General features: G+C 37.7%; 1 protein-coding gene across 1 annotated transcript in view; it reads right to left on the reverse strand.

Annotated features, from left to right (window-relative positions):
- naaladl2 (N-acetylated alpha-linked acidic dipeptidase like 2) overlaps window positions 1-13,433 on the reverse strand; it is a 471,898-nt gene that overhangs the window by 18,621 nt on the left and 439,844 nt on the right. The window contains exon 17 of the mRNA XM_076880772.1: window positions 826-1,024. Coding sequence (XP_076736887.1) covers window positions 826-1,024 — 199 coding nt within the window. The remainder of the gene's footprint in view (window positions 1-825; window positions 1,025-13,433) is intronic.

Raw genomic sequence — 13,433 nt, forward strand, 5'->3', positions numbered from 1 at the left:
TGCCTTACAGCAGTGTTTAACCAGTTTTTTTTTTATCATCTTGTAAACCAACAAATGTGCAAACCACATATTCCTACTAGTGGAGTCGACTGATAACAGCTGGCAAAAATGCTACGCAAAGACCTCAACGGCATTTTTTGTGAACAAAGGCAGGAAAGAACACTGCCGGTCAACAAATACGCATATTTCTAACTATTCAAAAATTCCAGTTTGCAAAGACTTCATCAATAGGGAAACTTTATCACACACAACTTTCTTTTTTAATGAGAAAATGCCATCTAGTATCATTGATAAGTGGTATGTGATGCTGGAGCGCACAGCAAATGCAATGGCTTGGCTGTATCTGGGGAGCTGAGTAGGTATGTGAGAACATGCAAACTAAACCACGCTAACAAGGAGGTAGGAGGACCAACTGTGCCATCGGTGATGTGGAGGAGGCAACTGTGAGTGAGCCAAAGGTGGAAAAGGTTTCTGAGAAGAATGTTGTTCCAGTCATCTCCAAGTTTGCTTAGCTTAGATTTAAGACCTTTTAATGCCATGTGGAATAAATAATAAACTTTAACAATGTAAAAAGGCAAAGAAATGAACTGGTGACCCATAAAAACACAGAGAAAACAGCCACATTGATATAGGATGAAACTTCTAATGTCAAACAATTAATTAAAATATATTCAAGATTGTGGAGATTTAATTATGTAACATAATCTTGCAGGTCTTGAAACTGAAAGCATCGGTATCCTGGGGGTGCATTGGCTAACGGTAAATGGAATGCTTATACCTCCTTACACCAATGTTGCAACTCTGAAGCAATAACTCTTCTCCTACCTGTACACTCCAGGCGGTGTCTGTGGGATGATGAAGCTCTTCTCCAGGTCACGGAGTACATCATTCAGCATCCGCACGTGGGAGGGGTCACGCTCTTTTGGGTCATTTGCCGGCCGCATAGTTTCTGACTGGAAGAAAGCTGCATGGTCTCTGAGAGCGGAGGCTGAGGAAAGCAAGGGCAGCGATAGTGCACTCTTGTCTAGACGGATATGTACAAAAAGAAAGAAAGAAAAACAACAGGAACAATGGATGAAAAAGAATATCGCGTTTAAGCTATGCCCACAAAAAAATATTAGCCTAAAAAGAGAGACGATATGGAGTCACTAGGTTGTGGTTTGAAAGTTTGAGAACCAAAATCTCGGAGTAAATGTCTCAACAAGACCTGTGAAATGAACAATTTACACCTTAAGGGCTGTTTCAGGACTGGACTGCCTGTAACAAGGACCAAATCACTATCTTATAAGCCACATCACATTTGAAGGTGATCTTATGTATATAATACAGACAAAATTAATGCATGGCAACACAAGTTTACATCACATGTCAAAGCATAAACCCCATGGGTCAGCTGTCAGGATCGACACGGTATCAAATATAACACAATAAAACACTGCGGTGCATTGTCTGGAGTCTCGTGCATGTCAGATGCCCTTGCTGGGAACAGCAGCCTTTGCAGTATTAGCTGGAGCAAAATAAGTGGTGCAATCATAGATTTTCATAAAACTGCACGTGTGAGTGGTCAGAACAGGGCTTCCATGGAGCAATCTAAAAATAACAGCAGCACTGGAAATCAGAAATTCACAAAGACCTTGAAAGTCAAAATAAGGCAAGGTTTTTGATTTTAATGAGCAGAGTCAGAGGTTTGTCTGATTGCACCTTATAGCCAGAATCAGATGGGAAATTGCCCTGTTATAACCGGTGCCTTCTTCAGCATATACCACAATAATAGAAGTCATTTAGGGATAAACTTAAACCACATATTAAACTGATACAGCTCATGGACGGATGAAAGAAGAGTCATGAAATACTTCTCTAAATAGTTAAAGCTGCTAGCCTTTGCATGCTGTTTTCACAAGTTTAAAGATCAGGAATGAGCTGCGTCACATGCTCAGATGCTGCTGGTCACGTCTATGCATTGCGGATATCAGCTGCGGGTATTAGAAAAATCAGAAATCAGTTATTTTCTTATTTTATCTAATCAATAGAAAATTATTACTTCTTCTTCTCATAGCATAGCAAAAAGTTTAGACCATACATCTGTTCCCTATCTGGCTTCAAAATTAGTTTGTGACCTGAGCAGTCTCTCTTTTAAACCTTCCACCAACTGGGCACTAAACACACTAAATTAAACAGATTCCCCCTATCGAGCTAACGCGCATACATATCCAGTAACGATGCAATGTTGTCCTCATTAGGCTGTAAACACAAAGCAGGCTTGTTTTACAGTACATTTGGCACCGCAAATCAATTACCTTTCATTTACAGTTAATTGCCTTGTATTCTTGGCTCTATTAAATGATATCTGGCTGGATTCAATGGGCCTGTTTTGGAAAGGCTGAAATCTGCCATGCAACTGTTTGCATGAGGACAAAGGTTCTTGTTCAGGTGTTCAGCTCTTAATGGTCAACTGTCAGTTAGCAATAAGCAGTACACAGCAGTAAGCACAGCAGTAACACTGTTGCCAAATAGCGACTGAGGAAAATACAGAGGTCATTTTTAATTTGTTCTATTATACGAGCTGATTATGTCCTTTATGCTTTCCATGTTTGCATATGTAGAAAAACAATGATGACCCATGCATTCCAGAGGAAACACAAAACTTCATTGTTAACATTTCCATTAAAGAATAACAATAAAATAAACCACTGCAAGATTTGCTATTTTTGATACTTATACATAAGTATTCTCATATGGTTACTATTACTATTACTACCTGTTATGACAGACATCTAAAAAAGAAAAACGAAAAAAGAAAACAACTGGGCAGGGGTGAGCTTAAGCTAGAATTACCCTAATTTACCATTAATCTAAAGGGGATCTATCTGGCGATTGCGGACTTCACTGAACCCATAAAAGGAGATGAAAGATACAGACATCGTGCAAGGTTCAGCTGTATGAAAGTTGTTCCTGGATTCGGAGAATGTGAAGAGCTGACTGCCTGGGATGACAGAAGAGAGAAGGGCAGACTTCTTGAGGATTATGTGTTATTATTCTAAAGAACAGCATAAACTAATGCCTTCCAAGATATTAATCGACAGACCTTCCCGCGTGTTTGTGCTCCTTCAGATAAGAGTGTGTCACAGTAGGTTTGAGAACAGAGCGTGACTCATTGCAGAGGAGAGTGGAAGACAGAGGGGACAAAAATAGACAACGAGCGCAGTTCTCTCCTACAAATTTAAATGGCTCTGGCTTCTCGCAGCCAGCTGGGACTCATGAAATATTGTTTGATTGTTGTAATCCATCACATCTTTTGACACACAGGGACATGTGTGAGTGTGTTTGTGTTTGGGTATACAGTTGGGACATGGCCTCATGCGATGACAGAGGCAGAGAGAAGAAGTAAAGGAAAGAGCTTTAAAGTGATGTTTTTTTTCAACATTCATTTATATCAGAATCTACAAATATTCAGGGAAATTATTCTCATTTTCACGTATTCTTCAAGAATTATGGCTTTCTGATTTTGCATTTGTCTTTATTTAGTTTTTAATTAAAGTGTTTTATGTCTGTTGCTGTTTTTTGAAATTACACTTGCATTAGGACCAAGTAGGTAATATAACTAAACCTACATTACCTTCCTGTGTTCTGTCAAAGATACCAAGTATCAAACTGTATCAGTATCAAGCTTTGTTACTAAAACTCTGTATACATAATAACTAAAATGTAAATTTTCTTTCTGTCAGGTTTGTAAACCAGTGGATATTCTTTAGTGCTTCCTTATAAGTAGTAATTATTGAGCTCACATGAAGAAAGATAATATCTGCTCCCAGTCGGAGGTTGAAGTGGACACTCTCTTAACTAGCTGCATGTTTTTTTTAAAATCTCAGAAGAGGTAGTGTAATGTACCTTTCAGCGCTGTAAAGATTTTCAGTTGTACCAGAGCTGTCATTTTATTTATAGCTCTTATAGCGTCAATAAAATATTCATCATAGGGTGTATCTGTAAGGGATTACTGGTGTCTTATCTCAGTCATCGTCACCAAATGTCACCAATAGACTGAAACCTCTGAAAGGAAACAGTAAAGGAGCACATGTAATGACACGTGGAAATGATGACAAAGAGAAACTACACAAAAAATAAAATAAATGACAGCTACAAGGTCATTTTTAAACCCCTTAAGCCCACCAAGGTTTATGCCATATTTCACAATCTTACAGCAAGTCATCCAAATCTGCACCAAGATGCTCCACCTTATGTTCATGAAATCCACAAATACATACACAAAACAACACTAATAACACTGTGCTGTGTATATATAAAGACATTACTTATATACTGTATATTGTGGAACCTTTTATAATATAATTTTCCATATCAATCTCTTTGCATTTAATTTATTTTTTGTGTGTGTGGAAAAAAAACACCACTTTGTTCATTGGAAGGGTGAAAAAAAAGTGTAAAGCACACAGCAACTCAAATAAATACATTGTAAATAAAAAACATTCAGCTGCGCACACAGTCTTGTTGCTGTGGCATTTGTGTCTTCCAATAGTTCACACAATTTGGAAAGAAAGGCTGTGTGGTTTCAAATAATGATTTAGAATATATATCTACCATGTCATGTCATGTCATGTCAATTCAGTTCGGCTCTGGTATATTGAGAACATGAACTGCAATTAATCCACAAGCAGTTCCCTTTTTACAGATAAATTACATGTTAAATCTCAAACATTTTCAAGCTCTTCTTTTCAAACTTTCACTCATTATTCAATTAATAACTAACTACTGAGCACACAAAGATAGCTCATCGTCGTATTCACAAAGCCTCAGAGCACATAGGTGATGTTCATGTCACATGACTGTGGAGGACTACAGGACGCCTAAAACTCAGAGGGTCGTGTCAGGTTGCAACAGATTTGACGTCTGTTTCACTTTTCCAGAAAATAAAACTAAAAGAAATCTGATTTGTTTTCAATATAAGCATGATAAGTCATAAAATAACTATCAGATTGCATCAAATGTTGCAATCAAATTCTGCACAGAATTGAAGAATCATTTCTTCCTTTTAACTAAATCCCCCAACTCTTTGAGTACTTCATCTCAATCTTTTAAAATTTCTTTTCTTTTTTCCATTCAAAATCATGTGGCTATGACTGTGTTGCCAGTGCCACCAGGCACACAAACGGAGACACCACCAACACATTCGCTACCTTCTCCAACTCACCCTACGCCTCTCTACCACCTGCACTTAACACCGACTGTGACAATGAGAAAATGTGCTTCTTTTGGTTATTATTAGAATTTAGATACTGAATATATGATTTTATTAGCTCTGTATGTGTCTAAATAACATGCTGTGCAGATGAAAGTGGTTAGTGTCCACCTGATTTCACCAGAGGACATTATGATAGCATCCAGCAAAGCATACCTCATGCCTGCTATTTTCTGCATGAACAACACATACTCCTAATCCGGTCGTTAAGTGATGACGTGACAAATCCTACTTCCGGGCCTAAAGTAGTCTGCGTTTAATATGGCTTTTGTGTTGTTAACATGTTTAATGTTATGTATTTTCTTCTATTTAATCTCAAAAAGCTCCTAAAGCAGTCAGTGATCACTGTTGACCTCCCTCGGCTTTTATTACCACTAATCATTTATTTAAGCTCAGTTTTTAAAACCTTAGGATGTAACTACAGCCCAGCCCATGCAGCAGTATATGAATGACTAACCTCGTATTGTGGATGGATTATCTCAGTTGTTCTCCTGGCTGAAGTTTGGTCCTTTTACAGCATCCTGCCATGCGATTACACTCACGTTAACTTTTATTGAGTGGAAAAAAAGTTAGCTTGTTTATATTATGCTAACATAGCTGTGTCACTAGCGGTCACGTAGCACATCATTATATACCAGCTAGCCAAACTTCAGTAACCCTACAAACGTCACTGCTGTTTAGTTTTCTGTCTTCATTTATGTTGGAAGTGATAACAGAGCTGTACGTTTTAATTTGTTTCCAAAACCCCGCAGTCAGGACATGCTATATTGTATTTAGATAGAAGCTAGCGAGCTAACTTCCTGCTAACTTCTAACTCCGTTAAATGTCATAAATTCCGTTTTCATGGATGCCTGGATGTTAAACTCAATTGTTACACCTGGTAGAGCAGAACGCTGATCATTTTATTAAAGATGAAAGACTTTAGACAGTTTTTCAACTCTCAGTAATGCCACAGTGATCGTTTGATATGTGGACCTGCAGCGGAGTTTAGGCCCAGACACGGCTAGTGACGTTAGACTTAACAACATAGTGGTTAATGATGAGGTGAAATGAGGTTAAAAAATTGAAGACTTGAGGCATCAACATAGTTTTATAAACCATTTTTGTCTTTGCAGAAAAATGTTGGCCGAATTCATTTATGCAAGGCTGAACAGACATTATTCTTCTCAAGGCCTTCTGACTGTGAAGCCATCCTGATAAAGTGGAGAATAAGAGTGTCCTTATGGTGACGGGCAAGTGCGTGGAACTGAAAGCACACAGAGCAGTAAATATGTTCTGTAACTGGCTTGAGAATAGAAATTTTTTTAGTGAAAGAAAACTTTGATGTTTTGTTAATATTAGTGGCTGTGGTGTCCTTGGTGATCACTGATTGGACAGTCAGAATGTAACTCTCTGTCCATTTAACGTTCTTTCACTGATTACAAGCAGAGCCCTGAGTGTTTCACAGCTAAATGTTCATTAAAGTACTTTTTTAGAATGTGTTCAAATTGAATGTCCATTAAAGCCAAGGTCAGTCCACGACAAATTCTGAAAGAAACTTTCCTCCTCTCTGTTAATCATATAGTGGATCAACCTCTTGTGCAAGTGCAACAAAGAATCCATTACAAGTGGATTTTTAATTTTTGGCTACGAATCGGAATTAATTAGCAGCTCAAACCTTGTACAATCAAAGCTGCAAGACAAAGTGTTTAGCAATGTCATTTGGAGTTTGTGTTTTTGCTCTAAAGCAGAGGAATCTGGGAAATGATAACTAAATTTCCATAACTGAGCAAAGTCAAAGACATACATGAAGAAATATACATGCCTTTGGAACAGGAGTCACAAGTTCCATTCCCACCTGGGATGTCTGTATGCAGTAAGGGTGCTCGGGCGTTGCCCGCATTGACAAGGTCCACGTCAGGTATTGAGGAACCAGGGCACCCTGATGAGAAGAGGGCATCGGTGGGCAAGAGACGAAAATAGGGGGCTGTTGGAATGCTACTAAGCAAGTAACCCCAGCAGAAGGGGGTACAAGAATAGGAGCATTAGGTGCAGTTACTCCAGCAGATCCCAGGAACAACATCTGAGATCTCTGACCAGAAGAGCGCAGTCCTATAAACAGCTAAGATACTGCACAGGACCCTCAAGGACCCCATCATCATGGTTTGATATGCCATGATGATTGTTGACAGCGCAGATGAAGAATGATTTTTATTATTATTATTTTTCTGGAGTTTGGACTGGACACATGAATATTGGTTACATGGCTTTGGTTACATATTTGATTAGAAATATGACACATTTGCAACGTTTGCACTGAGCCTCATGTCCCCCTACTGATGATAAAATGTGATATTGCTTAGACCTGATCAAAGTCCTTGGGCACTTGCAGATGTGGAAGTCTACCATGGTAACTAACTCAGTGTGTGCTAAGCAAGTAGCCCCCCACTTATTTAGACCACCATTGGCTTGAACTGAACTACAGACTGTCATATCCCCAAAACATTAAAAATCTTCTGTATAGTTAAGGTTTTACTTCGTAGTTGAAATGTTGGAAGTTTCAGAGTGGAGAAACGCAGCAGAATAAAGCCTCATTTACATAATTCTTCACATGCTTAATTTCACAGTTTTAAGCCCTAAATTCATATATGATTGCACTGTCATCAAGAATGTGGGGATATTGTTATCTTGCCAGAGAGACTAGATGGTTAGCACTGTGTAGACTGATGAGATGATAGATAGGAATATACTCACCAGTGGGATTTTCAAGGATAGAAGGGAGCCATCATAAAGAGTATAAAAATGTGAAAAGTGTACCATACAGAATATCCATCGACAGTCTCCTTGTGTGAACAAAGGCCACTTATACATCTGAAAAGTCTGTCTATAGAGACATCTTTTCACAACATAAGTAAGATGCCCATGTTGGTCTTGTTTGAAATCTGAGAGCAGAGAGCACACAAGGTCACCATCTTCTACGCTTTTTGTGGAAAAAAAAGGTTACATGGACACGTGCCATTATATATACTGAAGTCAGAGCTTCATAATAGTGGTTACCTTCTCTCTTTACTCTATCTCCAGACTTAAATGTAATTATAGAGTGAAAGGAAGCTATTTGGCTTTGCCACTGATATGCCTAATTAATCCTGAAAATGTACAATGGATTTTAAGTGTCAGTCAGGTATAAGGTGTAATTCCTTCATAGACACACACATTTAGTTTGATTTCCTCAGTGTATACTAGTAATTCTCAGTGCTGAAATGAGAAATGATCTACCTATCTTTGAGCACTGCTGTTGAGGACCAAAGGAAGCCTTGATACTGGGCGCTATCTGAACAGTAAATTAATGGAGATTTATGTCAGATCAGACTAGACCAAAGGCAGTTTTGTATAAAGGGAGAAAAAAGGAGCATAGTGATTAAAAAAAAGTTGAACAAAACGTGTTGGGTGGGGGGTTCAATTAGCTCTGGTTGTTTGATCTGAGTACCCTCCATAACTGCCAGTCATGAATACTGCTGTGCTCCATGCTGGCTGTGAAGAATCCATTAAATATCACTGGTCCTTTGCTGCAGGGGGCTGCTAAAACACCCAGAAACTCACTCACACAGCCGTTTCACATCCCCTAAATGTGCTCACAGTGAGCATTTAGAAAACTAAAAAAAAACCAAACAAAAACAACCAACAGCACGAGTTACCAACCATTTAGCCTATACATAAAGAAAGACACAACAAATGTCCTGATAGCACACTCGAAATAATAATCACTAACAGTACTCTCTCGCACAAGTGTAAAAAAACCCTTTTCATATACAAAAGCTTTCAGCAACTGCACTTTTTTCTGTCACCCCCATTTCCAGTGAATGTGAAATTCAGAACAGCACTTTATTGTGGCTCCTGCTCTCTTAGTCTTGTTAATAGCCTGTTTACTTCTACTTTGCTTCGCTTCTGTCAGTCAATGGCTACAACCAGGGAAAACCTACAAAACCACGAAGCAGCAACAAAAAAGCAGAACCAAGTAACATGACTTCAGTCTGCTTGTCTATCAGTCTCCTCTTCTTTATTTCAGTAACACGTACACACACGCTGACTTAGCTGTTTATTGAGCTAACATTTTAGTGTTTTCTGTTTGGCCTTTTTCCTCATCTAACTGTACATTTGTTGTTTAAAATATAACCAGTTTTCAAATGTTGAAACAAGTTTAGCAACAGCGGTGGCAGCAAAGAATCATCATAGTTTGTTGTTAGGAAACCATCACACATGCTCATGTGAATTTTTAGAACTCAAAACACTTTTATTGACATGTGAAAGGCTCTCCTGGATCATGTTTCATGTCAGTTCTTCTCAATTCCTTGAAATTTCCTTTGCTGCCAGCAAATTAACATGAGCAGTAAACCTCCTCTATAAAACGCTGCTTTGCAGTAGATTGATACGTTGGCCATATGGTAACAAATGAGCCATCTTTGGAAAGGCGTCGAATTTGACAAACCAAAACAAACCAAAACAGCAGAACGACTTTGGAGCGGAACTTCGCAGCTGGGTTATGATTATGTGTTTCTATTCGATTATACGTTTCTGACTATGAGAATCAATATGAGCACAACCTAACATACAAGATATTCATTCAAATTCACTTCAAAAAACAATTTATTTATCCCCAAGGGGGTGATTAAAAAAGAACAGAGAGCATCATATGAGACATAGAACATCAAACAAATATAAAAATAAATACAAAAAGTCAATATAAGAAAAAGTCAAAATAAATGCGATCTCGGGAGGAGTGGGGGGGGGGGTTAAATGGAGTTTAAACTAACTTTAAAATGGTTATTTTTATGAGCTACTATCAGAATCAGGGGCTCAAGTGAATTGTTCCTAATCCTCTTATTTTTTTTATCTTGGTTAAAATTATAAGGTGTTCAAATTATACTATTTACGTGCCAGCTTTATCTACAACCACTGCCATTAACCAACCCACACACAACAGCAGCCCCGCACCAGGAATTATTTATCATCATTCACTATCTGTTAACACACGCACACATCAAAAAGTATTTATTTCACTGTCCTATTCCTCCTCCTCTTCTTTCTCTCCATCTGGTGCTTCTCTGTATTTTTAAACAGCAGAGATAAGAGCCCTCTCCCACCTGTTTTCTGACTAAGCAGGAGAGGCTTGTAAAAAAAAAAAAAAGCATTGAGAAAATCAGCACGTTCACCAAAGTCAAATTTATAACTTTAGGACATTTATAATGCCACCTGGAATTAAATTTAATATCAATTTAATAACCACAATAAAAAGCCCCAAATCTGTCACAGCCAGTCTCTTTCTGATTAGACACAGCTGATGAGAATAGTAAAATTACATGTAGGCATAAGGAAAGATGACACTGGATGACAGTCTAAGAACAGGGTGTCCAATTGTGTATTAAAAAAAGAGATAAAAAATAAAATAAAGCTTGTTCCAAAAATGAGTAGCAGCACTACTCTGTTTCCATTCATCCTTAGCACCGTACACAATTCAGTTGATTTATTTAATCTTTTTAAATAATCTTTAATTTATTTAATTTACCTCTTTCTCACTCATAGCATCCAAGCAAAAATAACATATAACACATAACATAAAACATAATAAATAGAAAAAAGTGTAAATAACTGCATTTAATACAAAATGTTTAAAATTAAGATATTTAATATAAATATATAGATTGTTTTTGTTTATGTTCTTGTTTTTTTGGTAGTCTAGCACAGTGGTCCCCAACCCCCGGGCCTCGGACCGGTACCGGTCCGTGAGTTGTTTGGTACCGGGCCGCTAGAGTTGAGGCTCAGGAGTGAAATGTATGGTTTTCAGGGTTTTTATTGGTTTTCAGCGTTATTTTGTTATCGTTTTTATCGTTAAATCGGTTTTCCTGGGTCTTGTCACGTGTGTTATGAATAAATCAAATTTTTTTCTGTACCGGTACTAGTTTTATTTTGTTGTATTTATCCACGACACCTTAAAGTCCGGTCCGTGAAAATTATGTCGGGCATAAACCGGCCCGTGGCGCAAAAAAGGTTGGGGACCGCTGGTCTAGCAGACAGCTCCTTAACCGCCACTGACAGCAGCCTCATAGCAATCAAAGGCCACGTCCCTAATATCATATTTCAAATGTTAACCTTTGAACAAAATAGGATTATTATAATCATTATGATTAATCAGTTCACTGTAATGGGACCTCAGGCCACTAAAAATATAACAAGTGAACTTTTTGAAAAATTAGCCCCAATGCTCATAAACTTAACAAACATGTTAACATACACAGTGAATTATTCGGGTAAAGTTTTTTACTTGTATATGACTGATTTTATACAAACTTATTTGGATAATACACGCTCTATTACTTAAGTTTCTTAAGCATTTAAATAATGATGCAACTTCAGACTAACAGTGTCTTAGTGAACAGATTTGTGTTTTTGCTCTTTTTCTAATTTAACACATGATCTAATGGTCAGAGGCAGCATTCAGAATATAGCTAGCTAAACCCACAGCAGAAAATAAAAACTCCTAAATATACCTTTAGTAACCATAGTAACGGTTGCTCCATCTTTCCAACAACACATATAATTAACGAAATATTAGACTGATGACTGAAGAGCAAATAAATAAATAAATAAGAAACATGATCTACTTATCCAAACAGGTTGTTCTAATGATGGAAAAATGCCAAAGATTTGTGGTTTTTTTAGAATATGGACAGAACTTAGACTGTTATAAAGTCCTACAGTAGGTTTAGAAGGATGGCTGCAGTGGGTGATATTACCTTTTTTGACAAAAAAAGATTAAGTAGGAATTGAGTAGCGAGAGTAGCCGAATTAAATATCGGAAGCTTCACGTGTGAATTATATAAAACTCAACAGTCTGGACCAGCGAAACCACAGCACATTTCTTTCAACTTTTCTTGTTCTGTGCTACTAATTGATGGTGTAATTTCCTGCTGCTGTTTGTTTCTTTGTTGGATGGTTCACCTTTTAGCTACAAAGAAATGACACTCATTTGTAGTACGGTTCTTCAGCACACCACTTATGTGCAAAGTTGCCAAGACGGTGTAGCTTTCATGCTCATAAAGTGCTTTTGAATTGAAATGACAGAGAAGAGAATCAGTGGAACAGACATATGGGTGATGAAGAAATAGACATAGGGGCTACAGGCAGGTATAATAATCAGTCATCTCTCTCTCTCAGGTTATAATCTGTCCATTAGTCTCAGATGAGGAAGCATAACCACTCAATCTAGGCATTAATGGGACAATGCTTACATACTTAGACAGAGCCACTGAACCCGAGCCACTGAGTGATTGCCTTAGTGGTACAATGAATGAGACTTGAAGTTAGAGCTACAGTACGTGTCATGAAGAGCATCTCTCCATCTCCATCTCTTTCAATCTCTGATCATAGTGTGTGAATGATTGATACACCTTGGCTTATAGATTTATTTTATCACGAGTCTGAAGAATCAGCTCGGTACAGTGTGCACCAATCAAAATGTATTCATAGAACTCACTCGGTTCGACAGCGTGCTTGTTTTCCTCATGCATAACAAAACTAACATTGCATTATTTTTTTATTTTTTTATTTTTGACTTTGAGGCTGTGTGAAGGCCGCGTGCAGGGTAAATGTATTAAAGCCTTTGTTGTCCATCCTCTTTGAATAGTCATCTTAATATTCAAGGACAGTCTTTGCATGTTTGGAGACTGTGACTGAATAAGCTGATTTTGGCTCAGAAGGCCGGAGCTGTGCAGCATGCTAACCGCTGAGTATTTGACAATGTACATTTTCATGGGTTTCAATTCATCCCTTGACAAAACTGCTATGTTTTCTAGCTAACGGCACACATTTTTTAGGTTTTATAAATGCAAGTGTGTTTATGCAAGTCATACAACAGGGCCATTTAATTTAGTCAATTAATTTAGCTTCGAATTGATAGATTATTAACTTGACCTACAGTACAAGATACCTGCTCGCTCTAGCCAGATTCCACACAACATTTATTCAGTATAATCCAAAATATCCATTCCTAATGTTAATTATATCTTATAATTAGATTGCTTAGTGAATGAAATTGATTTTTTGGAATAACAGAGGATCGGCTGCATGCACAGAACAGATATTAACCTGACGATCCACAGGAAATGAAGTTTAATAAATTAAAGTAAAAAATGACCAGAGATTT

This window comes from Maylandia zebra, linkage group LG23 (assembly GCF_041146795.1).
Source record: "Maylandia zebra isolate NMK-2024a linkage group LG23, Mzebra_GT3a, whole genome shotgun sequence".
In the NCBI taxonomy this organism is placed as follows: domain Eukaryota; kingdom Metazoa; phylum Chordata; class Actinopteri; order Cichliformes; family Cichlidae; genus Maylandia; species Maylandia zebra.